This window comes from Sceloporus undulatus, chromosome 1 (assembly GCF_019175285.1).
Source record: "Sceloporus undulatus isolate JIND9_A2432 ecotype Alabama chromosome 1, SceUnd_v1.1, whole genome shotgun sequence".
Taxonomy (NCBI): domain Eukaryota; kingdom Metazoa; phylum Chordata; class Lepidosauria; order Squamata; family Phrynosomatidae; genus Sceloporus; species Sceloporus undulatus.
The window spans coordinates 208,847,912-208,874,692 of record NC_056522.1 but is presented as its reverse complement, the minus strand read 5'-3'; the positions used below and the strand labels follow the sequence as shown (position 1 = coordinate 208,874,692).

General features: G+C 47.8%; 1 protein-coding gene across 2 annotated transcripts in view; it reads left to right on the top strand.

Annotated features, from left to right (window-relative positions):
• The window catches only part of GAD1 (glutamate decarboxylase 1), an 84,614-nt gene that overhangs the window by 16,114 nt on the left and 41,719 nt on the right, over window positions 1–26,781 (top strand). For both annotated transcript variants that reach the window (XM_042480328.1, XM_042480337.1), the window contains 2 exons: window positions 7,123–7,323; window positions 9,485–9,727. In XM_042480328.1, the coding sequence (XP_042336262.1) occupies window positions 7,123–7,323; window positions 9,485–9,727 (444 nt within the window). The remainder of the gene's footprint in view (window positions 1–7,122; window positions 7,324–9,484; window positions 9,728–26,781) is intronic.

Below are 26,781 nucleotides of genomic sequence, written 5' to 3'. Positions count from 1 at the left end.
CTGGCCAGTGTTGTTCCTACTCTTCACAGGGTGACCAGGTGTGTCCTCACCGCAAAGGAGGACCAGGCACTGCAAAATGGAGGACTTCCAAGAAAAGGGAGGACATAGCCCAAGGAAAGATCAAAGAACTCCTAGAAAGGTACCACACATCCTCATGCTCAAAACGGAGGATGTTTTTGGAATTCCTCTTGGACAGAAAGCTGAAATGGAGGACAGGTCCTGGAAAAGGAGGGCCTCTGGCCACCCTGGGTCCTCAAGGCAACCGCGATCCTACGACTGACTGGGTTTTGATCTGTCATCCTATCCCTAGTTTGACTGTTGGACTGCGACTCTGGAGACCATTGAAATCAGGATGGCAATGGCAACTCCTACTTGAACAAACTTGCCAAGAAGACCCCATGGTCTTAGGGTCGCCATAAATTGGAAATGACTTTAAGGCACACAACAACAGCAACAAAAACAACCACAACCCTATCATTCGGGACGTTTGGAGGATTTGTTATTGCTCCCGTGGCGGTGAGGCAAAAGTCCTCTGCACGTGCTCAGAAACGCTCTCTTCTTCTCCGCGTGATCCAGAACTTGCAGGTTCTGACTTTATCCTTAGGAGCTGGACTTCTATATCCCTTGGTGGATCCCCTTCCCTTAGGCCAGCTTTTAGACCTGAGAGAAAAGGAACACTTCCCCATCTCTTGTGTACAAAAAGGAAGCAAAGAAAAGTTTGGCACCTAACTGCAAGTAGAAGTAAGGCCCGTGCTATTCAATGGGGCCTGCTCAGGGTGAGCAGGCGTCCTCCTTTTCCCGGACACGCCCTGCATTTCAACTTTCTATCCAGGAGAAATTGTTGTCTATTCTGAGCCTAACTAAGAAACATGGATTTGCATTCCTGGCAGCGTTTTGAGCTTTTCCTATCCTCCTTTTTTCCTCGCATGTCCTCCATTTGGCGGTGCCTTTGTCCTCCTTTGCGGCGAGGAAGACGTTGCAGACAGAAGATGTTGGTGCTGCTTGTCCCGACTGGAGAATCGCGAATCAGTCCAAAACACACACTGCAGAAATAATCCAGTTTGAGACCGCTTTAACTGCCCTGGCTCAGTGCTAAGGAATCCTTAGAATTGTAGTTGATTGTGGCACTGGAGCTCTCTGGCAGAGAAGGCTAAATGCTTCACAAAACTGCAGTTTCCAGAGTTCCCTAGCATCGAGCCAGGGCAGTTAAAGCGGTCTCAAACTGGAGTATTTCTGCAGTGTGTCTTGGAGCGACAGGTTGGGCGAGTTGATCGAGTGTTGCAAGGGATCCATTGTTCTAATGATCTCCATGGAAGGCAGAACCCGCGCCTTTAAGAGAGAGCAGTTAGTTGCAAAGTACTAGTTGCAAAGTGTGAGTAGAAATCAGCTGTTTGAATGAAGAGACACACGCGCCCCCGTTTCCATCCTTAAACAAACAAATCTGCTTCTCTGCAGTTAATATCATTCCCTTCAAGGCCTTTAAAATCTCGCCTTGAAAATAATTGGCTTCCTTTTTTTAAGAGCGGCAAAAGCAGATCAGGTCGCATTACCTCCCAGGAGAGGCAGAGGGAGGGAAGAAAGAAAGAAAAAAAAGAGAGAGAGAGAGAGAGAATGTAGTGTAAAATAATTGCCTAATTTGTCCCTATTACTTCAACATCGCGAAGATGCAACAACCTGGTTAACTTTATTAGCTGCGGGTTTCCAGATCCATCATCCTTACTTCGGTTCGTTTTATTTATTTATTTTAAAAGCAAGAATAAATAGTCTCCTCTTTACAGGGGAGAGGGAGCAACCAGGTCCGATCCGATCTCCCAGATCTTGCTTTAATTAACCTTTTCCCCTCCTGGAAAAGGACACAGATCATGTGTTTGGATGCTCCGCAGCAAGGAAATAATTGCCGGCTGGTTCAGGGATGGTTCTCAAATCGCTGTAGCCAAGCAGAAATGGAAACCCACGGCGACCTGGCTTGCTTTCTCTGTTGCAGGGAAACCTCCTCCTTACTGACATTTAACATCTCCAATTGTTTTGGGTTTTTTTCCTCCTGTTTGGTTTGTAACATCTTGCCTGATGAAGAAGCCCATGGAGCTTCGGAAGCTTGCAACAAGTATATTGGGCATTTCGTTTGGCCAATAAAGGTATCACTGATGGATTTTTGTTTGTATATGTTAAACAAAAGTTTACTAATGGCTTGAATCTACATATGCATAGAGGCTACATCCTAAACAAAGCGAATGGTTCAGGTAGAAGAAGACATCTTTATCTCAGCGATTGAAAGAGGAGGAAGATGGGGGACCAGCAGAAGCAAGGGAGATGAGAGAAAACTTCCTAAAAGGAAGCGAGCTGAATCCCCCTGGTTTGTTTTTTTGGGGCTACAAAGGTCTTTATTCCCTTGAGATTCAGTTAGAAGCGAATGGGATATTTTCATGCAGGAGAGAGAATGGTAAAGCCTTCTTTCAACAGGAAGTAGGTCCTATTAATGTGGATGAACGGAACGGAACTGTACGGAAAGAGATTTTGTAGTACAGTACCTTTAAGTATCAGCAGTAAGGTAGTCTTTACTGCTGGAATTTAGTAAAACTGATAGTTTATATATTAAGCAGAGCAGGGGTGGCAGTGTTGCCTAGTGGTTTGAGTGTTGGACTCTGGAAATTTAGGATTAGAATCCCATCTCAGCCATGGAAATCCACTGGGTGGCCTTAGGCAAAGTCACACTCTCTCAACCTCAGAGGATGCCAAGAAAACCCTATGATAGCTTTGCCTTAGGGTCGCCACAAGTCGGAAATGACTTGAAGGCACACAACAACAACAAAGAGCAGGATAAACAAGACAGACAACCAAGAAATAAGCTCTCTACCGCAACTCCACAGAGACAAGCATTGCTGCAGATCTTCCCTTCCGTCACTTACTTCCCAGCAGACACGGATAAGATCGTGCTCTGAGGTTGCAGCCTTCTGACCCGAATTCGAGGGGACTTGTTTCTTTCTGTGTTATAAGGAGCTGCGGGTGGATTGCAATGTTCCCTTTCCAAAATTTCAATTGAGATTTGCGCGAGTTTAAATTTCAGGGGGATTGTGTTGTTCGTGTTTTCCTTGTGAGCTTCTTGTTTTTGCATATCTATTAAAAGGACAAGAGTCCTCTCCAGTTTTCCCTCTGGCAACCCTAGAAGGGACAAAACCAACCCGTTTTGCAGGGCGCTTGTTGCCCAAGGACTTTACACCGAGCCCTTTCTTGGTCTAGCTGGGAATAGATCTGTAGGAATATTTCCTAGCTGTCTAAAATCTCCCATTTTAATAAAATGGAGCTCCTTCTCTGCAGGGTGACCAAGCGTCCTCCTTCCCCAGGACATGTCCTCCATTCCCACCTTTCTGTCCAGGAGGCTTTCCAAAACGTCCTCCCTTTTGAGCACGACACAAGAAGCACGGATTTACATCCCTCTGAGTGTTTTGAGCTTTTCTTTGGCCCTGTCCTCCCTTTTTCGTGGATGCCCTCTATTTTGCGATGTCTTGTCCTCCTTTGCGGGGAGGCGGTCGGGTCACCCTGCCTCGCTGTCCTGAGTCGGATTCTTATTTGTTTTGTTTAGGCAGGCTTTTAAAAATCACGACAGAGGGGCTTTTAGATGGTGTGTGTGTGTTTAGTCATTAAAAAAAACTTTTGTGTATTTCTAATGTTAATGCCTCAAGTGCGGTAGATTCTCCTTCTTTGGAGGTCTTTAAGCAGAGGCTAGATGGTTTGATTGAGAGTTCCTGCATGGCAGAATGGGGTTGGACTCGATGGCCCTTGTGGTCTCTTCCAACTCTAGGATTCTATGCTTCTAAAAATGAATTATAAATAATGAAATGAAACAAAGTCCACTCTCCCTCCTCCAGAGATATAGCTGTGTTAGTCTGTAGAATAAGTTGTACAGAGATCTTGTAGCACCTTTGAAACTCACTGAAAGAACGAAATTGGCAGCACGAGCTTTCCTAGATTTCAGTCTACAAAATGCATCTCAGAAAGTAGATTGCAGTCTTAGGGAAGCTCATGCGGCCAATTTCTTTCTTTCGGTGAGTCTTAAAGGTGCTACAAGATCTCTCTGCCTGCCTCCTGCAGAGGAAAAGAAGAGCGCTGGTTAAGGGGTGCGTTGCCAGTATTGTGTTGCCTTTTAGATTAGACCGTTATCGTCGTCATCATCATCATCATCATCATCATCATCATCATCATCATCATCACTATTATTATTAGATTAGCGCGGTATAACGTGATGTAGTGGTTTGAATGTTGAACTGGGCGATTTCTAGAGTCCAAAACACACTGCAGAAATATTCCAGGTTTGAGACCCCGGCTCAGTGCTAGGGAATCCTGGGAACTGTAGTTTGTGGTGGCACCAGTGGTCTGTCTGACAGAGAAGGCTCAACGTCTCCCATAACTACAGTTCCAAGTATTCCCTAGCATTGAGCCAGGGCGGTTAAAGCTGTCTCAAACGGGATTATTTCTGGGGTGTGCTTTGGTTTTAGAAGATCAGGACTGGAGCTCCCTTGCTCATCAGCCATGAAAGTTGGCACCCTCCTTGGAGTGAAGAGGAGGCTTCTTCCCTCCCTTGGCTTGCTCTTTCCGACTTCTAATGCAAGCCCTCTCGCGTGCCTGGGAAAGGCAATGCCCAAACGCCTTTTAAGTTGCCTGGAGACTGCAAAGCAAGAGCTAGAGAGAGCACGCGCCCCATTGGGAAGCCTTGGAAGTCCCCGGGCCCTTCCACTGTCAGGATGGAAAAAGCCAGCAAAGGCCAAAGCGAGAGGCGAGAGACAAGGCAGAGAGGCAGAAGAAGCAGTAGCAGTAGCAGCAGTGCATTTAGGTTGGTCCAATCATTGTTTCGTGGATTCTGGGTGATACTGTCCTGTTTGCCCTTTCTGTGTCAGTGGCGGCGTGGAAAAGGAGGGAGGGATCTTGCATCATCTTTAAGAAGAGCTGATGTATTGCAGCAGGTGCTTTTTCCTGGATTTCAATCCACTTGATTCCTGGGAAATAAGGTCCTGCTAAACCAAGTGCCAAAACAAACTGTAGAAATAATCCAGTTTGAGACCGCTTTTATTGCCCTGGCTCACTGCTAGGGAATGCTAGGAACTGCATTTTTGCCAGATATTAGCCTTCTCTGTCAGAGAGCTCTGGTGCCACAAGAAATTACAGTTCCCAGGATTCCCTAGTACTGAGCCAGGGCAGTTAAAGCGGTGCGAAACTGGATTATTTCTGCAGTGTGTTTTGGACCTAAATCGTTAATTTTAAAGAAGTTGCTCGACTCCAGCTCCCCCCTCCTTTTTTATTTTTGTTTTGTTTCTCTTCTCTCTACATTAAAAAAAAAAATCTTATGTCGGTTATCTTTCAAACATATCCAGGAGTAGCAGTGTTGACCTTATAGCAAAGTACAATAACATCCAAACCCCACAAAACTCTTTGTTAGTGTTGTGTGTTTTCCATCCGTTTCTGAAGTATGGCGACCCTCCCCTAGTTTCTTCTCGACAGGATTTGTCCAGGGGACATTTGCCATAGTTTCTCTTAGGCTGAGAGAGTGTGCCTTGCCCAAGGCCACCCGGTGGGGATTTGAACCCTGGTCTCCCGCAGTCCTGGTCCACTATTCCAACCGGCTCTCTTTACAGTAGACTTTTTGTCCACTGTCGTTTCCGACTTATGGCGAGCCTAAACTGGGGTTTTGTTGGCAAGGTTTGTTCAGAGGGGGTTTAACCCCTGCCATCCTTTGAGGCTGAGAGAGTGTGACTTGCCCAAGGTCACCCAGCGGGTTTTGATATCTGTCAGGATGGCAACTGTTAGCAAGCCGGAAACACGAAGGTTCTCTGCACTGAAAGCATGGAGCGGTTTGAAAGCGGGAGAAGGAGCCCTGGACCAGATTCTGCAAAGGCTGCAATATTATCTCCACTTATCTATGTTTAAGGACTTAAGGCGACCCTATTACTGTACTGGGTTTTCCTGGAAAGATCTGAGAGGGGGTTGCCTTTGTCTGAGGCTGAGAGAGTGTGACTTGCCCAAGGTGGATTTCATTCAGAGTCCAATGTTCAAACCACTAGCCTCCCTGGCTTTTCTGTATTCCTGCTGTTTGCCCAAGTCGTCTAAGGAGACCCTGTCATTGTGTTTTCTGGGGCTGAGAGTCTGTGACTCGCCCAGTGGATTCCCATGGCCGACAGAGACGTTGATCCACAGTATGTGACTTCAGGTCGCCTGTCGATATATGAATGTCCCAACAAGGACTCCTCAGAGGTGGCTTTGTCAGTTCCTTCCCCTGAAATAGAGCCTATAGCACCCGGCATTCATTGGGTGTCTCCCATCCAAGTCCTAACCAGGGCTGACCCTGCTTGGCTTCCAAGATCGAACAGGATCTGGGGCCATTTAGGGACCCTGCCTCCACTTCGCCGGGAGTAAAGCCAGTTGAAGTCAGTGGGATGAATGTCTCTATATGTGAAAACCGGCGTCTTTGGGTTGTTGTTGTTGTCGCATCCCTTAGTTCTGTTCAAAGAGATAGCCATCTTATCAGTCTGTTGCAAAACATTAAGAACAGAAGAGCGGGCATTTAGGAGCACCTTGGAAAGACTTTTAAAACATTTCTCTCTGCCTTTTCACCCGCTTTAGATGCAGATTTCCCGTTATTTTTATGTGCCTTCCTTGCCTTTCTTGCCTTTCGATTTTGAAAGAGGTTTTTGCTTGTTGCCAGCTGCCCTGGGGGTTTGGTATAAGGAGAGACAGAACAAATAATAATAATGGTAATAATAATAATAATAATAATAATAATAATATAGCCATGTAGTTAATGGAAGGCGCCCTTACCTTGCAACCAACTCCTCCAAGCACTCCTCTTCCTCCTCCTCCTCCTCCTCTTCCTCTCCCTCCCTCCTGGTGCCAATTCTGTGGGGCTGCTGCTGCTGTCCTGGGACTAGCGGGGCTGTCCTTCCCCTCCAGAGCCTCCTCCTCCTCCTCCTCTTCTTCCTGCTGCCCTTCCCTGCCTGGCTTCATTCGGGGCAGAGGCACAGCCAGGAGCAGAGCCCCTCTCGGGGGAAGGCTTGCGGGGCTCCGGGGCGATGCTGGGGGGCGAGAGGAAGGCGGGCCCGTGGCTGAGGGGCCCTCTGCTCCTGCCCCCCGTAGGCTTCCTGCAGCGGAACAACAGCCTGGAGGAGAAGGGCCGGCTGGGGGGCGCCTCCCTGAAGGAGCGCCAGCAGAGCCCCAAGAGCCTGAGGGTGGCCTGCGAGAACAGCGCCCGACAGCAGGAGACCCAGGAGCAGCAGGACCGGGAGGGGGGCCGCTTCCGACGCGCCGAGACCGACTTCTCCAACCTCTACGCCCGCGGTAAGCAGGGGGAGGAAGGGAAGGAAGGGCACCGGCACAAAGGCTGGGGAGGGGGCTTCCTTGCAGTCTTCCAACTCCGGGAAGGAAGGACCATCCTGGACCAAAGCCATCGGGACTATTGCTAAGAGGGACAGACAACCTGTCAGCCGCCCTTCCTCCTTCCCTACTCTCTAGTAGTCACAAAGTTTCCTCCTTGAGAGACCTTGTAACACCTCTGAGACTCACTGAAAGGAAGACATTGACAGCAGGAGCTTCCCTAGACTTCAGCCAACTTCCTAAAGGCATCTGAGGAAGAAGGAGAGTGAAGCCCAGGAAAGCTTAGGCTGCCAACTTCTTTTTTGGGGGCAGTGTCAAAGGTACCACAAGCTCTCTCCAGAGACTAACACGGCTAGGGCTTTGAATCCTTCAGCTAATAATGGAGGTCCCCTTCCGTTTGGGGAGTTAATATACTCCCCCCGACAGACCCGTCCTCCTAGAACTGGCTGCAAAGGAGGACAAGGCAGCGCAAAGTGGAAGACGGCTTTTAGGGGAAATGTAGAACCTGAGTGGCAAAACCTCCAGAGCATATGATTCTAGGAGGACACTTTGAAATTCCTCCCGGACAGAACCACCAGGAGGGATTTTAAAGTGTCCTCCATTTTGAGCCTGACTCAGATTCCTATTTTTAGCTTTTCTTTGATTGCGTTCTACATTTTTCTGGAAAGTCCTGTGTTTTGTGGTGTACACTTGCCCTCCTTTGCGGTTTTAGGAAATCTGGTCACTTTGGTAAAGGACAGCCATAAAATAGGGAATATCCCTCTGGGCTTGGATGTTGTGGGGACAAATTCTAGGAACGATGGGTCTGTCGGTGGGAATATTCACTCCCAAAACTGAAGGGAACCTCCTTTAGCCAAAGCAGTATACTTTGCGAACACTAGTGAAACATTGGCTGTTCGAAACAATATACTGGTCCAGATGGATTTGGTCCAGAATGGTTCTCCCTTATATGTCCTCCAGTACCACACACACAATGAACCCCAAATCCTGTTTAATCCCCTCTTTCTTCTGGGGCCTGCCTTGGCTTCCTTCTGGATAACTCTTGCTGGCCAACTCATATAAGCTCCAATGAACATTCAGCCAAAGGGCTTTTATCGACCATGCTTGGGACAAAATAGATCAGCTCAGTTAGGGGTGACATGCCCTCCTCCTCTCTGCTCTCCTGCTTTCCTATTGACAAACATGTGAGCTGAGGAAAGTGGGACAGGCAACTGGTTATTGCTGGAAGCAACAGCAGCTTCTGGGCTTGTTCTTGCTGCTCTCTTATCCACTGGGGATAAAATGGCTTAGAGACAGAGAGGGGTTAGGATCTGGTGTCTTCCTTTCCTGCTTGCTTTTGCTTCCTCGGTCCCATCCCAGAAGCCTTATGGGCAGATAACATTGTCTGGGTCAGCCAGGGTTAACTAAGGTCCAAAACACACTGCAGAAATAATCCAGTTTGAGACTGCTTTGACTGCCCTGGCTCAGTGCTAGGGAATCCTGGGAATTGTAGTTTATTGTGGCACCGGAGCTCTCTCTGACAGAGAAGGCTAAATGTCTCACAACACTACAGTTCCCAGAATTCCCTAGCATTGAGCCAGGGCAGTTAAAGTGGTGTCAAACTGGATTATTTCTGCAGAGTGCTTTGGACCCTAGTTACTATTACCTCAAGATTTTAATTTGTGTGTGTGTTGTGCTAACCACAAAGAACAGAAATGAAGACGTTTAAATTTTGAGGTTTTTCATTTTAATCTGAGGTCTTTTCCATCACAGGATTAAAGTGATTGTAGTGGGCTCCAAAATGTCTCACACTTTTTTTTTTTGGTAATAAGTTTATTTGGCTTGACCTGATGCTTACCACTGAATGATAGCTGCCAAAGGCCATCAATATGTTGGAATGCAGTGGGTTAAAACTGTGAAAATCGGTTTTTTGTTCACTGATGAACATGGACAAGAGGAAATCCGTTAAATGGTCAGGGAAGAGCATGGTATCAGTCTTGCCTTATGGAGCTAAATCCCTGAGTAAAAAGTTTACCTCCTGGAAGGGCCATTTCGCTGCAGAAAAGTCTGAAGTGTGTGCAAGGAGCCTGACAGCACTCTTGCTGTCCTTTCTAACCAAGTTGGTTGTTACTGATCTCTTGCTCAGATTTGCTTCCAGCCAAGAATGGGGAGGAACAGACGGTGCAGTTCCTTCTGGAGGTGGTGGACATTCTCCTGAACTATGTGCGGAAGACCTTTGACAGGTCCACAAAGGTGCTGGACTTCCATCACCCGCATCAGCTGCTGGAAGGCATGGAAGGCTTCAACCTCGAGCTTTCTGACAACCCAGAGTCGCTTGAGCAGATCTTGGTGGACTGCAGGGACACACTGAAATATGGAGTCAGGACAGGTGAGAGAATGTCCTGGGCTTTGCACTATATGATACGGATGTCACAGGGGACATTGCTGGGACTAGGATTAAGTTTGATCAATGACTAGATGGCAGGCCACCTGGAGCAGAAGGTTGGACTGGATGGCCCTTGTGGTCTCTTAGGATTCTAGGATTCTATCTTGACTTCCACCGTGGAAGAAAGAAAACACACCACTGTTTTTTGTTTATATATATATATATATATATATATATATATATATAGTGCCGTAAGTTTACACAGCGCTTTGCATAGTCATCAATCAAGATACAGATAAAACCTGCCTATGGTGTACAATCTAAAATCAAAAGCAGCAAAAATTATAAAATAACAAGTTATAATATTACAGTATGTAAAAAATATATAGCAAATAATAATCAAATAACATGGCAAATCACACTAACAATAAAAAGCAAAGAAATGGTGTTGTTTGTTGGTAACTGTCAGTGACTTGGCGACCCTGTGGATGAGACACCTCCAAGACCCCTTGTTCCTCCACTGCTCTGCTTAGGCCTGCCAGATTCAAGTCCATGACCCCCTAACTGAGTCTATCCATCTGGCCTAACGTTTTCCTCACTTTCTACTCAATTCTCCCTGGTCCGCTGTATGTCTTTTCTAACGGTCGTGCCTTCTCATGATATGTGGCCAAAGTAGGACAGCCTCAGTTTGATCATCTTGGCTTCCAGGGAGATGCCAGGCTTGATCAGTCCAAGGGATTCTGCCTTATTCCTAGTAGCGAGCCCTTTGTCTACTACGTCGGGGCTGGTGGATGGAGGGGAAAAATCAGACTGGGGAAATGTGGGGGTTCCTTTGCCACATTCAGGCTGGTTCGGGGGAGAAGCTTCCTTTGGGCTTCCCCATCGCCTGGGGGAAGAAAACCAGTTCAAAAAGAATCCACCACACCCTATTTTGGTCCCCGTCGCAACTCCTCAAGTCTAGGCTCTCTGTGCCAGCCGCCCGCGTTCAGGACTTGCCTCTGGAGCACTGGTGAAATGAGGCCATCAGGAAGCGTCGGGTGTGGTTTGTGTGTTTTGTGTGGTGCCTGGCTGGCTGGACGACCCGAAGCTGCCAGGGAAGCAGGAACAGGGTGACCAGAGATGTCTTCCTCACGGCAAAGGAGACAAGGCCCAAGGGCCAATGGAGGCCGTTTCAGAAAAAGAGAGGACGGGACCAATGAATAGTTAAAAGACACTCCTAGAAATGCGTCAAGTCCGCTTCTTAGCCATGCTCAAAAGGGAGGGACATTTAAAAAAGGAGGACAGTGCCAAGAAAGCCCAAACGCTCATAGAATAAAATCCACACTTCTTAGGCCCGCCGAATGATGGACTTCAAGGAAAAGAAGGTACGGCCAAGTCAAAGCATAAACAATCCTAGAAATATAGATCAATACTTCTTGGTCAGGCTCCAAATGGAGGACTCAAAAAAGGGAGGGCATGGTCAAAAGAAAAGCTCAAACACTCCTAGAAATATAGATCCACTGCTTCTTGGTCAGGCTGCAAAGGGAAGACGCTTTGGAATGACTTCTGGGGAGAGGCTGAAATGTAGGGCAGATGGGAGAGGGAGGACATTGTGGGATTCCTCCTGGACAGGAGGTTGAAATGGAGGGCAGGTCCTGGAAAAGGAAGACGCCTGGTCACCCCAGGGGGAGGAAACGGGGAACCAGGGCCGCCTCCGCCTCCCTTTGGCCCTCCGTGTGTCTGGATTTCCACCTTATCTGCCGAAAAGACGGCTCTCTCGGGGCGGAGAGGGAGATTAACGAGGGTCTTATTAAAGAGCCACCGTCAGGCGGCTGCGGCGGGAGATAGAAAGGCTGGCAGGCGAAAGGAAGGCCGAGAAGGGGCCAGGAGACCCGAGGACGAGAGATCCCGCCCCGGATAAGCAGCCTCTTCCTCCTCGGCTCCCTTCCAATGCCTTCCCACTCAGACCCCGAGAATGGGGGCCCAGATGGGGAATGTATATGGGAGAAGATACACAACACACACTCACTCACACATACTGAAAGAGCCGTACTCCCTTAATCTACGAGCAAACGAACTGCAGTTTATTTATTTCGATATATGTATATAACATACCACATACATATAAGTGGCCAAGAGCACGCAGGAGGCGTCCAGCTTCCTCCCCGGTGGATTCATTTCGGAGAAGAAGGGGGACGGGTGGCCTCCTCCAAGAGCTGAAGGTCCCACGGCGGCATGATAGGATTTAGGATTAAAACAACTCCCCCTAAAAAAAAAACCCCCCAAAGGGACCCCGATTGATCTCGGTTGAAGCCCCAGCCAGGCCAGGAGGCTCTCAGCTCCGTCGGGTGTTTTCTGGCTACAATAGCTTCCTGGTCTGGAATTAATGGAGTTAAGAAGCATGGATCTATCTTTCGAGGAGAGTTTTGAGGCTTTTCTTTGGTCATGTCCTCCTTTTCCCCCCCGAAATGTTCCCCTTGAGTAGGAGGCATACATTTACATTTATATGGATGTTATTAGGCTTTTATTGGGTTCTCGCTTTTCTTGAATGTCCTACATCTTCGGGGCCTCGTCCGCCTTTGCGTTACAACATCTGGGCACACTACTTCCCTGTCGTCAGCCGGTCCTCCTTTTCAGGACATTGTCCTCCATTTAAGCCCAGGAGAATTGCCTAGGAGGAATCCACAATGTGTCATGTGAGCGTGACTGAACATGGGTTAATTTCTATGCGTGTTTGGAGCTTTCTTGGGCCCTGTCCTCTCTTTTCTGGAATGCTCTCCACTTTGCGGTGTCTTGTCTTCCTGGAAGATGAGGACATATCGGGGCCCCACTCCTGGATTGCCAGAAAGGAAAACCCGGAAAGGGACCACACGCACGGTGTTGCTGTTGTGCTGTTGTGTGGCTTGAGGTCAGTTCTGATTTATGGCGACACTAAGGTGAACCTATCCTGGGGTTTTCTTGGCAAGATTTGTTCAAGGAGGTTTGGCCATTGCCTCCCCCTGAGGCTGAGAGTGTGACTTGCCCAGGGCACCCAGTGGGTTTCCAGGGCCGAGCTGGAACTCGAACCATGGTCCTTCGAATTAATTTTCCAGAGTCAACTAAGCGTTCGACTCATGGGCTCGGAGTTGCCACAATTTGCTCTTCTTGTCAGTGCCTGGGTGCCTCTGTCTGGCTTCGGCAGCGGGGCCGAGAAGTGTCCACTGTTTCACTGCAGATCCTGGTGTTTCTTAAAGAGACCCAGAGTCTTCTTTACCCTGCCAGTCTAATACGGAAATCCAAATCCTGTCTGGTTAGCTGGATGTCTAAAGGCTGCACTGCCCTGCAGAAATAATCAGTTTGACACCACTTTAATTGTCACAGGCTCCATGCAAGAGATTCAGGAATCGTTGGGGCACACCAGAACACTCTTGACAGAGAAGGTTAAGATGTCTCACAAAACTACAAATCCCAGAATTCTATAACTGAGGGGTGGCAGTTAAAAGATGTCAACCCGATATTTTTAAAATGGGGTGCAGCTTAGGAAGGGATTGGAAGAGGTCACCGTTTTCTTTCGCGTGTCCGTGTCGCTTTGCTATGCGGCGCTCACTATCGTTTCGGGAGGTATTTTCAGAAGGCACAATTTAAGCCGCTTTTTTCCAAATGTGGAGAGTTTACAACGCCTCCCTCGATTAAATGTGTGTGTGTGTGTGTGTGTGTGGTGTGTGTGGGTGTGTGTGTGTGTGGTCAGGGTGAAGCGTCCTCCTTTTCCAGGCCATGGCCCCCCTTTGCTTCTGCGGTCCCCCCATCCTTCCTCCACTTTCAATTTCTTTGAAGATGGTGAGATATAGATTTTCTTCTACGACCTGAACTATCCATAAACTAGAATTAGGATGTGCAATCAATGCATGTGTAGCTTAAAGTCATTCGTAAACTTTTTTTAACCTGCAGTCTCAGTTCTCAGCGAAGCTCCTTAGACAAAGACCATCCTCCGCTGATTTAATGCTAAACCTAAACAGTCTTGGCTGTGATATTTTTGATATTTTAAGTATTTTCTGTTTCCCAAACAAAGGCGGAGCCTTATGAAAACTTGAATTTCCATAAGGGAGACAAGTTTTTTATTATTAATTATAAGTCAGAAATTACTTGAAGCAGCTGCCGTGGGCGCTGGAGGTCCAACACACTGCAGAAACATCCAGATTCAAGACCGCTTTAGCTCAGTGCTAGGGAATCCGGGGAATTGTAGTTTATGGCACCAGAGCTCTTTGACAGAGAAGGCAAACGCTCCTAAAACTCCAGTTCCTGAATTCCTTTGAACCAGGGCAGTTAAAGCGGTCTCAAACTACATTATTCTGCAGTGTGTTTTGGACCTGGATGCGTAAAAGGAGCACAATGAAGGAACATCAGCGTTTCTTCTCCGGCCTTCTCCCATCCGTCCCACGAGACTTTTCGGTGAGAGAAACATATAGTATAAACTAAGTGGCACCCTGAGACTAGAACCACGTTTGGAAGCTAGTTCCATAGTACGACTTGGGGTGAAATCCTTGGTTTTCAGGAAGCTAAGAGCCCTGGGTTAAGATGAAGGCCTCTCGGTGGAGACTCCAGTTGTAAAGACTCAATTGTAGGTCCTACTTGTGAGTGAGTGTGTATGTGTGTGTTGTGTGCCTTGTGTCGTTCCGACTTATGGCGACCCTAAGGCGTTTTTCTTGACACTTTGTGTCAGAGAAGGTTTGACGTTTGTCTTCCCCTGAGCGGAGATAGTGGTGACTTGTCCAAGGCCACCCGGGGCAAGAGTTGTTCAGAGCGGGTTTGCTTTGCCTTGCCTTCTCCTGAGGCTGAGACTGAGGTTTCCGTAGCTGACCTGGGATTTCAACCCTGATCTCCAGAGTCCAGTCCAACACTCAAACCACTAGGCGCCACGGTGTAATTTTACGCCGGCACTTGGATAAGTTAATGTTGTTTAAAACGTTCGGGAATTACACAGACGTCTTCTTTAGACCTGTTTCAAATAAACAACACAACACGCAGTAACGCACACCTAAACCAAGTTCATTCCTTGAATTCCGATTCAGCCTCGTAAAACTGTGAGGCAGCCTTAAAACCATCATTACCAAAAACGAGTCAGTTTTTCAGAACTACGGATGAATAAAAACAGGTGGTCTACTCCACCAGCTTCGGTTTTTACAACCCACCGCCATCACCCAAGGAGAATAATGTTAATTATGATCGGGAGCGTTTCCACAAACCCGTTAAATGGCCGCCGCCGTTCGGCCTGACGATGTATAATAGCCCGATCCATAAGTGTATTTCTTTTTAATGGGGTCGAGACTTGAGCCTTGGGTTTTCCTTGCCTTTTTTTGCTCTTCCGTCAATATTAGGCCGTCTGCAATAAGAGCAGTGCCGCTTTAATTTTTCCATTTAATTTGCTCAGATGCGCCCATAGCTAGAACTCTTTCCCCTGAGAGAAGCGGAATGGTCACAATTTTAGTTACGCTGTGTCCTTAAGACAATGGTTGTTGCTGTGTTGCTGCTGCTGTGTGTGTTCAAGTCATTTCCGACTTGTGCGACCCTAAGGTTCTATCGTTAGGTTTTCTTGGCACGTTTGTTCCCTGAGGCTGAGAGAGTGTGACTTTGCCCAAAGTTCTTGATCTCCCAGGTTGCAGTCACACTGCAGAAAATACCATGGAACTCTGGGAATTGTACTATTGTGAGACACTGAGGCTTCTGTGTCAGAGAGCCCTGGTTCTACAACAAACTGCAGTTCCCAGGATTCCACGCATGGAGCAAACAGTTAAAGGGGCGTCAAACTGGATTATTTCTGCAGTGCGATGTAGCCCCAGTGTCATAGTCCAACTCTCAAAAACATGTACATCGCGGACTGACGTGGATCTTGCAATTCTCAGTTTTTATACAGTGTGTGGTGTGGGTGTGTGTGTGTTGTGTGATTCACATAGGCAGAGTGTTCCCTGATAACTGGGAATTCCCTCTGAAAATTTTTGGTGGAAAAGACGAATAATAAATAAATAATTATATTATTATTATATTATTATTATTTATACCCGGTCCCCTCCGCTTGGATCCACTAAAAGCACAAAGCTCAAACTGGAACAATCAAAAGAGTCCAAGTAGTCTGGTATAGTGTTTTGAGCAGTGACTAGGGCACGGGGCTGCATCCGCACTGGAAAAATAATCCAGTTTAATACAATTTTTAACTGCTATATTTCTGTAACATTCAGGGTAGCTGTGTTTAACAATACAAAACAAAAATCCCTCGGGTGATCCCTTTTATCGCCAACCGAAATGCCATATACTGGTTGCAAGCTTTCACAGTTGGAAATGTACAATCTTGCTTGATGAAGAAGGCCATGGAGCTTCGGAAGTTGCAACAAGTACGTTGTGCTTTTCGGTTGGCCAATAACGTTGCACGCGATGGATATTGCTATTTGTGTGTGTGTGTGTTGTATATAAATATATGTTATATACGTTTGTATAAATATATAAAATTATCATAGTTATAATTTATATAATGATGTGTGTGTATAAAAATGTTAACATATAAGAGATTGTTAGTTCGGTGTATTGGACAAAAACACAACAGAAGTGACTATATTTTTAGTTATTGCCGGACTTCCAGTCCAGTTTGTAACGCAGGCGGGCTGTTGGATGCGAGGAAGCTTTTCTCAATTGGCTGTGCCGCCTCTTACGTCACAGGAGGCAGGCGGGCTTTATCCAATGAGGTTTCAGAGGCTGGTCCCCAATTCCTGCAGGGGTCTTGCCTGGGGCCCTGGGCAAGGCTGCCAGGCTTGCAGACAGGTGGTTGCCTCCAATGGCAGGTGCTTCCTGGGGAAGAGACCTTGCCAGTGTTGTCCTACTCTCACAGGTGACAGGTGTGTCCTCCACGCAAAGGAGGACCAGGCACTGCAAAATGGAGGACTTCCAAGAAAAGGGAGGACATGGCCCAAGGAGATCAAAGAACTCCTAGAAAGGTCCCCACATCCTCATGCTCAAAACGGAGGATGTTTTTTGGAATTTCCTTTGGACAGAAGGCTGAAATGAGGACAGGTCCTGGAAAAGGAGGCCTCTGGCCACCCTGGGTCCTCAAGCAACCGCGATCCTACGACTGATGAGTTTTGATCTGTCATCCATCGCCTAGTTTGACTGTTGACGGCGACTCTGGAGGACCATTGAAATCAGGAGGCAATGGCAACCCTTACCTGAACAAAACTTGCCAAGAAGACCCATGGTCGTAGGTCCCATAAATTGGGAATGACTTTAAGGCACACAACAACAGCAACAAAACAACCACAACCCTATCATTCGGGACGTTTGGGGGGATTTGTTATGCGCCGCAGCGGTGAGGCAAAAGTCCCTGCACGTGCCAGAAACGCTCTCTTCTTCTCCGCGTGATCCAAACTTGCAGGTTCTGACTTATTCCTTAGGAGCTGGACTTCTATATCCCTGGTGGATCCCTTCCCCTTAGGCCAGCTTTTAGACCTGAGAGAAAAGGAACACTTACCCATCTCTTGTGTAAAAAAAGGAGCAAAGAAAAGTTGGCACCTACCTGCAGTAGAAGTAAGGCCCGTGCTATCCAATGGGGCCTGCGCAGGGTGGAGCAGGCGTCCTCCTTTTCCCGACACGCCCTGCATTTCAACTTTCTATCCAGGAGAAATTCCAAATTGTTGTCTATTCTGAGCCTAACTAAGAAACAGGGATTTGCATTCCGGGCGCGTTTTGAGCTTTTCCTATCCTCCTTTTTTCCTCGCATGTCCTCCATTTGGCGGTGCCTTTGTCCCTCCTTTGCGGCGAGAAGACGTTGCAGACAGAAGATGTTGGTGCGGCTTGTCCCGACTGGAGAATCGCGAATCAGTCCAAAACAAACAACTGCAGAAATAATCCAGTTTGAGACCGCGTTAACTGCCCTGGCTCAGTGCTAAGGAATCCTAGAATTGTAGTTGATGTGTGCACTGGAGCTCTCTGGCAGAGAAGGCTAAATGCTTTCACAAACTGCAGTTTCCAGAGTTCCCTAGCACCGGCCAGGGCGTTAAAGCGGTCTCAACGGGAGAATTTCTGCAGTGTGTCTTGGGAGCGACAGTTGGGCGAGTGGATCGAGTTTGCAAGGGATCCATGTTTCAATGATCTCCATGGAAGGCAGAACCCGCGCCTTTAAGAGAGAGCAGTTAGTTGCCAAAGTACTAGTTTGCAAAGGTGTGAGTAGAAATCAGCTGTTGAATGAAGAGACACAAACGCGCCCCCGTTCCTCCTTAAACAAACAAATCTGCTTCTCTGCAGTAATATCATTCCTTCAAGGCCTTAAAATCTCGCCTTGAAATAATTGGCTTCCTTTTTTTAAGGGCGGCAAAAGCAGATAAGGTCGCATTACCTCCCAGGAGAGGCAGAGGGAGGGAAGAAAGAAAAAAAAGAGAGAGAGAGAGAGAGAAGAGAGAAAATGTAGTGTAAAATAATGCCTAATTGTCCCTATTACTTCAACATCGCGAAGATGCAACAACCTGGTTAACTTTATAGCTGCGGGTTTCCAGATCCATCATCCTTACTTCGGTCGTTTATTTATTTATTTTAAAAGCAAGAAAAATAGCTCCTCTTTACAGGGGAGAGGGAGCAACCAGGTCCGATCCGATCTCCCCAGATCTTGCTTTAATTAACCTTTCCCCCTCCTGGAAAAGGACACAGATCATGTGTTTGAATGCTCCGCGCAAGGAAATAATTGCCGGCTGGTTCAGGGATGGTTCTCAAATCGCTGTAGCCAAGCGAAATGGAAACCCACGGCGACCGGCTTGCTTTTCTGTTGCAGGGAAACCTCCTCCTTACTGACATTTAACATCTCCAATTGTTTTGGGGGTTTTTTCCTCCTGTTGGGTTTGTAACATCTTGCCTGATGAAGAAGCCATGGAGCTTCGGAAGCTTGCAACAAGTATATTGGGCATTTCGTTGGGCCAATAAAGGTATCACTGATGGATTTTTGTTTGTATATGTTAAACAAATTTACTAATGCTTGAATCTACATATGCATAGAGGCTACATCCTAAACAAAGCGAATGGTTCAGGTAGAAGAAGAACTTTATCTCAGCGATGGAAAAAGGAGGAAGAGTGGGGACCAGCAGAGCAAGGGAGATGGAGAAAAACTTCCTAAAAGGAAGCGAGCTGAATCCCCTGGTTTGTTTTTTTTTGGGTGGGGGGCGCTACAAAGGTCTTTATTCCCTTGAGATCAGTTAGAAAGCGAATGGATATTTTCATGCAGGAGAGAGAATGGTAAAACCTCTTTCAACAGGAAGTAGGTCCTATTGGTGGATGAAGCGGAACGGAACTGTACGGAAGAGATTTTGTAGTCAGACTTTAAGTATCACAGTAAGGTAGTCTTACTGCTGGAATTTAGTAAAACGGATAGTTTATATATTAAGCAGAGCAGGGGTGGCAGTGTTGCCTAGTGGTTTGAGTGTTGGACTCTGGAAATTTAGGATTAGAATCCCATCTCAGCCATGAACACCACTGGTGGCCTTAGGCAAAGTCCACTCTCTCAACCTCGAGATGCCAAGAAAACCCTATGATAGCTTTGCCTAGGGTCGCCACAAGTCGGAAATGACTTGAAGGCAACAACAACAAAGAGCAGGAATAAACAGACAGACACCAAGAAATAAGCTCTCTCCGCAACTCCACAGAGACAACAATGCTGGCAGATCTTCCCTTCCGACTTATTTCCAGCAGACCGGATAAGATCGTGCTCTCAGGTGGCAGCCTCTGACCCGAATTCAAGGGACTTGTTTCTTTCTGTGTTATAAGGAGCTGCGGGTGGATTGCAATGTCCCCTTCCAAAATTCCAATTGAGATTTGCGCGAGTTTAAATTCAGGGGGATTGTGTTTGTTCTGTTTTCCTTGTGAGCTTCTCGTTTTTGCATATCTATTAAAAGGACAAGAGTCCTCTCCAGTTTTCCCTCGGGCAACCCAGAAGGGACAAAACCAACCCGTTTGCAGGTCGCTTGTTGCCCAGGACTTACAACCGAGCCCTTCTTGGTCTAGCGGGAATAGATCTGTAGGAATATTTCCTAGCTGTCTAAAATCTCCCATTTTAAAAAATGGACTCCTTCTCTGCAGGGTAACCAAGCGTCCTCCTTCCCCAGGACATGTCCTCCATTCCACCTTTCTGTCCAGGAGGCTTTCCAAAACGTCCTCCCTTTGAGCACGACACAAGAAGCACGGATTTACACCCCTGAGTGTTTTGAGCTTTTCTTTGGCCCTGTCCCCTTTTTCGTGGATGCCTCCATTTTGCGATGTCTTGTCGCTCCTTTGCGGGAGGCGGTCGGGTCACCCTGCCTCGCTGTCCTGAGTCGGATTCTATTTGTTTTTGTTTAGGCAGGCTTTTAAAATCACGACAGAGGGGCTTTTAGATGGTGTGTGTGTGTGTAGTCATTAAAAAAAACGTTTGTGGTATTTCAATGTTAATGCCTCAATGGCGGTAGATTCTCCTTCTTTGGAGGTCTTTTAGCAGAGGCTAGATGTTTGATTGGGAGTTCCTGCATGGCAGAATGGGTTGGACTCGATGGACCTTGTGTCTCTTCCAACTCTAGGATTCTATGCTTCTAAAAATGAATTATAGATAAAGAAATGAAACAAAGTCCACTCTCCGCCTCCAGAGATATGCCGTGTAGTCTGTAGAATAAGTTGTACAGAGATCTTGTAGCACCTTGAAACCACTGAAAGAACGAATTGGCAGCACGAGCTTTCCTAGACTCAGTCTACAAAGGCATCTCAGAAAAGTAGATTGGCAGTCTTAGGGAAGCTCATGCGGCCAATCTTCTTTCGGTGAGTCTTAAAGGTGCTACAAGATCTCTCTGCCTGCCCTCCTGCAGAGAAAAGAAGTGCGCTGGTTACGGGGTGCGTTGCCAGTATTGTGTTGCCTTTTAGATTGATCGTTATCGTCGTCGTCGTCGTCATCATCATCTCATCATCATCATCATCACTTATTATTATGTAGATTAGCGCGGTATAACGTGATGTAGTGGTTGAAATGTTGACACTGGGCGATTTCTAGAGTCCAAAACACACTGCAGAAATATTCCAGTTGAGACCCCGGCCTCAGTGCAGGGAATCCTGGGAACTGTAGTTTGTGTGGCAAACCAGAGCTCCTCTCTGACAGAGAAGGCTCAACGTCTCCCATAACTACAGTTCCAAGTATTCCCTAGCATTGAGCCAGGGCGGTTAAAAGCGGTCTCAAACGGGATTATTTCGGGGTGTGCTTTGGTTTTAGAAGATCAGGACTGGAGCTCCCTTGCTCATCAGCCATGAAAGTTGCACCCTCCTTGGAGTGAAGAGGAGGCTTCTTCCCCCCTTGGCTTGCTCTTTCCGACTTCTAATGCAGCCCTCTCGTGCCTGGGAAAGGCAATGCCCAACGCCTTGTAAGTTGCCTGGAGACTGCAAAGCAAGAGCTAGAGAGAGCACGCCCCATTGGGAAGCCTTGAAGTCCCCGGCCTTCCACTGTCAGGATGGAAAAAGCCAGCAAAGGCCAAAGCGAGAGGCGAGAGAGACAAGGCAGATAGGCAGAAGAAGCAGCAGCTCAGCACAGCAGAAGGCTCCTCGCGTGGGGCTGAGCTAGCCAAAGTACAGCCGAGACAGAAATAGCCCTGGCCTCCTTTTCTCTTTGCAGACCACAAGATAAGGCACTTCTTTTGGCTGCATTCGCACTGCAGAAAAATACCCCGTTGAAAACACCGCTTTCACTGCCACAGCTCCAGGCTATGGAACCTGGGAACTGTCTTTGTTTGGGCCCAGAGTGGAGGGTTGAGGAAGGTTTTCCCTCCCCAACCCCTCCCCTCCAGGGTGGCCAAGATGTCCCTCACCGAAAAGGAGGACCAGGAAACCGCAAAATAAAGGATGCCGCAAGAGAAGGAGGACATGAAGCTCAAAACACTCATATAGAGATAGCGTGGCTGGCCAATTGGCCGTAATAAGTATTCTTGTATCATATAGAGATAGGAGTTGATGCTCCATAGTCCTGCTTCAAAGGAGGATGTTTTTGGGATTCCTCCTGGACAGTTGGCTCAAATGTAGGACACGTCCTGGGAAAAGGAGGACGTCCTGGTCACCGGTAACTTCAAGCTGCACCTCGGAAAGTTTCTGAACTGCATGAATACTTTTTCATACTGCTGAACTGAGGACGACAAGCAACAACATCTTGACCAAATGAGGCTATGACTTCGTGGTCATTTTTTCTTTCTCCCTTCTTCTCTGTAATGATTTTTAAACCCCTTTACCGGATGAGAAGACCGTGGAGCTTTGAAAACCTTGCAGCATGTGTTTGTGCATTTAGGTTGGTCCAATCATTGTTCGTGGATTCTGGGTGATACTGCCTGTTTGCCCTTTTCTGTGTCAGTGGCGGCGTGAAAAGGAGGGAGGGATCTTGCATCATCTTTAAAAGAGCTGATGTTGCAGCAGGTGCTTTTTCCTGGATTTCAATCCACTTGATTCCTGGGAAATAGGTCCTGCTAAACAAAGTGCCAAACAAACTGTAGAAAAATCCAGTTGAGACCGCTTTTATTGCCCTGGCTCACTGCTAGGGAATGCTAGGAACTGCATTTGCCATATATTAGCCTTCTCTGTCAGAAGCTCTGGTGCCACAAGAAATTACAGTTCCCAGGATCCCTAGTACTGAGCCAGGGCAGTTAAAGCGGTGCGAAACTGATTATTTCCTGCAGTGTGTTTTGGACCTAAACGTTTATTTAAAGAAGTTGCTCGACTCCGCTCCCCCCTCCTTTTTTATTTTTGTTTTGTTTCTCTTCTCTCTACATTAAAAAAAAAATCTATGTCGGTTTATCTTTCAAACATATCCAGGAGTTTGCAGGGTTGACCTTATAGCAAAGTACAATAACATCCAAACCACAAAAACTCTTTGTTAGTGTTGTGTTGTTTTCCAATCCGTTTCTGAAGTATGGCGACCCTCCCCTAGTTTCTTCTCGACAGGATTGTCCAGGGGACATTTGCCATAGTTTCTCTTAGGCTGAGAGAGTGTGCCTTGACCAAGGCCACCCGGTGGGGATTTGAACCCTGGTCTCCCGCATTCCTGTCCCACTATCCAACCGGCCTCCTTACAGAAGACTTTTGTCCACTGTCGTTCCGATTATGGCGAGCCTAAACGGGGTTTTGTTGGCAGGTTTTGTTCAGAGGGGTTTAACCCGCCATCCTTGAGGCTGAGAGAGTGTGACTTGCCCAAGGTCACCCAGAGGGTTTTCATATCTGTCAGGATGGCAACTGTTAGCAAGCCGAAACACGAAGTTCTCTGCACTGAAAGCATGGAAGCGGTTTGAAAGCGGGAGAAGGAGCCCGGACCAGATGCTGCAAAGGCTTGCAATATTATCCTCCACTTATCTATGTGTTAAGGACTTAAGGCGACCCATACTGGGTTTCCTGGAAAGATCGAGAGGGAGTTCCTTTGCTGAGGCTGAGAGAGTGTGACTTCCCAAGGTGGATTTCATTCAGGTCCAATGTTCAAACCACTGCCTCCCTGGCTTTTCTGTATTCCTGCTGTTGCCCAAGTCGTTTCCGATTAGGCCGACTCTAAGGAGACCTGTCATTGTGTTTTTCGGGTGAGAGTTGTGACCGCCCAGTGGATTCCCAGGGCGACGAGACTTGATCCACAGTATGTGACTCAGGTCGCCTGCGATATATGAATGTCGCAACAAGGACTCCTCAGAGGTGGCTTTGTCAGTTCCTCCCCTGAAATAGAGCCTATAGCACCCGGCATTCATTGGGGTCTCTCATCCAAGTCCTAACCAGGGCTGGCCTGCTGGCTTCCAAGATCGAACAGATCTGGGGCCATTTAGGGACCCTGCCTCCTTCGCCGGGAGTAAGCCGTTGAAATCAGTGGGAGAATGTCCTATATGTGAAACCGGCGTCTGGGTTTGTTGTTGTCGCATCCCTTAGTTCTGTTCAAAGAGATAGCCATCTTATCAGTCTGTTGCAAACATTAAGAAGAAGGCGGGCATTTAGGAGCACCTTGGAAAGACTTTTAAAACATTCTCTCTCTTTTCACCCGCTTTAGATGCAGATTCCCGTTATTTTTTATGTGCCTCCGTGCCTTTTCTTGCCTTGATTTGAAAGAGGTTTTTCTTGTTGCCAGCTGCCTGGGGGTTTGGTATAGGAGACAGAACAATAATAATAATGGTATAATAATAATATAATATATAATATAGCCATGTAGTTAATGGAAGGCGCCCTTACCTTGCAACCAACTCCCAAGCACTCCTCTTCCTCCTCCTCCCTCCTCCTCTCTTCCTCTCCCTCCTCCGGTGCCATTCGGTGGGCTGCGCTGCTGTCCGGGACTAGCGGGGCGTCCTCCCCTCCAGAGCCTCCTCCTCCTCCTCTTCTCCTGCTCCCTTCCCTGCCTGGCCTCATTCGGGGCAGAGGCAACAGCGGAGCAGAGCCCCTCTCGGGGAGGCTTGCGGGGCTCCGGGCGATGCTGGGGGCGAGAGGAAGGCGGGCCCGTGTGAGGGGCCTCTGCTCCTGCCCCCCGTCGGCTTCCTGCAGCGGAACAACAGCCTGGGAGAAGGGCCGGCTGGGGGCGCCCCCGAAGGAGCGCCCAGAGCCCCAAGAGCCTGAGGTGGCCTGCGAGAACAGCGCCCGACAGCAGGGACCCAGGAGCAGCGGACCGGGAGGGGGCCGCTTCCGACGCGCCGAGACCGACTTCTCCAACCTCTACGCCGCGTAAGCAGGAGGGCCCCCCCGGGGGAGGAAGGGAAGAAGAGCACCGGCACAAGGCTGGGAGGGGGCTTCCTTGCGTCTTCCAACTCCGGGAAGGAAGGACCATCCTGGACCAAGCCATCGGGACTATTGCTAAGAGGGACAGACAACCTGTCAGCCGCTTCCTCCTTCCCTACTCTCTAGTAGTCACAAAGTTTCCTCCTTGAGAGACCTTGTAACACTTGAGACTCACCAAAGGAAACGACCACACTCCCCTAGACTTCAGCCAACTTCCTAAGCATCTGAGGAAGAAAAGTAACCCAGGAAACTTACTGCCAACTCTTTTTTGGGTGTCAAAGTTACCACAAGCCCCTCTCCAGAGCTACAACCGGCTAGCTTTGAATCCTCAGCTAATAATGGTTCCCCTTCCGTTTGGGGAGTTATATCCTCCCCCCGACAGACCCCTCCTCCTAAACTGGCTGCAAAGGAGGACAAGGCAGCGCAAAGTGGAAGACGGCTTTTAGGGAATGTAGAACCTGAGTGGCAAAACCCCAGAGCATAGAATCATAGTCATAGATCTATATTCTAGGAGGACACTTTGAATCCTCCCGGACAGAACCACCAGGAGGATTTTAAGTGCCTCCATTTTGGCCGACCAGATTCTATTTTTCTTTTCTTTGATTGCGTTCTACATTTTCTGGAAAGTCTGTTTTGCGGTGTACACTTGCCCTCCTTGGCGGTTTTAGGAAATCTGGTCACTTGGTAAAGGACAGCCATAAAATAGGGAATCCCTCTGGGCTTGGATTGTTGGGACAATTCTAGAAGGTGGGTCGTCGTGGGAAATTCACTCCCAAAACTGAAGGGAACTCCTTAGCAAGCAGTATACTTTGCGAACACTAGTGAAACTTGGCTGTTCGAAACACTATACTGTCCAGATGGATTGGTCCAGAATGGTTCTCCCTTATATCCTCCAGTACCACACACACAAGAACCCCAATCCTGTTTAATCCCCTCTTCTTCTGGGGCTGCCTTGGCTTCCTCTGGATAACTCTGCTGGCCAACTCATATAAGCTCCAACGAACATCAGCCAAGGGCTTTTATCGACCATGTTGGGACAAAATATCAGCTCAGTTAGGGTGACATGCCCCCTCCTCTTGCTCTCCTGCTTTCCATTGACAAACATTGAGCTGAGGAAAGTGGGACAGGAACTGGTTATTGCTGGAAGCAACGCAGCTTCTGGGCTTGTTCTGCTGCTCTCTATCCACTGGGAATAAAGGCTTAGAGACGAGAGGGGTTAGGATCTGGTGTCTTCCTTCCTGCTTGCTTTTGCTTCCTCGGTCCCATCCCAGAAGCCTTATGGCAGATACATTGTCTGGGTCGCCAGGGTTAACTAGGTCCAAACACACTGCAGAAATAATCCAGTTTGGACTGCTTTGACTGCCCTGGCTCAGTGCTAGGGAATCCTGAATTGTAGTTTATTGTGGCACGAGCTCTCTCTGCAGAAGGCTAATGTCTCACAACACACATTCCCAAATCCCTACATTGCCAGGACAGTTAAAGTGGTGTCAACTGGGATTATTTCTGCAGAGTGCTTTGGACCCTAGTTACATTATCTCAAGATTTTAATTTGTGTGTGTGTTGTGAACCACAAGACAGAATGAAGACGTTAAATTTTGGTTTTTCATTTAATTGAGGTCTTTTCCATCACAGAATTAAGTGATTGTAGTGGGCTCCAAATCTCACACTTTTTTTTGTAAAAGTTTTTGGCTTGACCTGAGCTTACCACTGATGATAGCTGCCAGGCCATCAAATGTTGGAATGCAGTGGGTTAAACTGGTGAAAATTGGTTTTTTGTCACTGATGACATGGACAAGAGAATCCGTTAAATGGTCAGGGAAGAGCATGGTATCGTCTGCTTATGAGCTAAATCCCTGAGAAAAAGTTTACCTCCTGGAAGGGCCATTTCACTGCAGAAAGTCTGAGTGTGTGCAAGGAGCCTGACAGCTCTTTGCTGTCTTTCAACCAAGTTGGTTGTTACTGATCTCTTGCTCAGATTTGCTTCCAGCCAGAATGGGAGGAACAGACGGTGCAGTTCCTTCTGGAGGTGGTGGACATTCTCCTGAACTATGTGCGGAAGACCTTGACAGGTCCACAAAGGTGCTGGACTCCATCACCCGCCAGCGCTGAGGCATGGAAGGCTTCAACCTCGCTTTCTGAACACCAGAGTCGCTCGAGCAGATCTTGGTGGACTGCGGGACACACTGAAATATGGAGTCAGGAGGTGAGAGAATGTCCTGGGCTTTGCACATATGATATGGGTGTCACAGGGGACACTGCTGGACTAGGATTAAGTTTGATCAGATAGATGGCAGGCACCTGGAGCAGAAGGTTGGACTGGGTGGCCCTGGTGGTCCTCT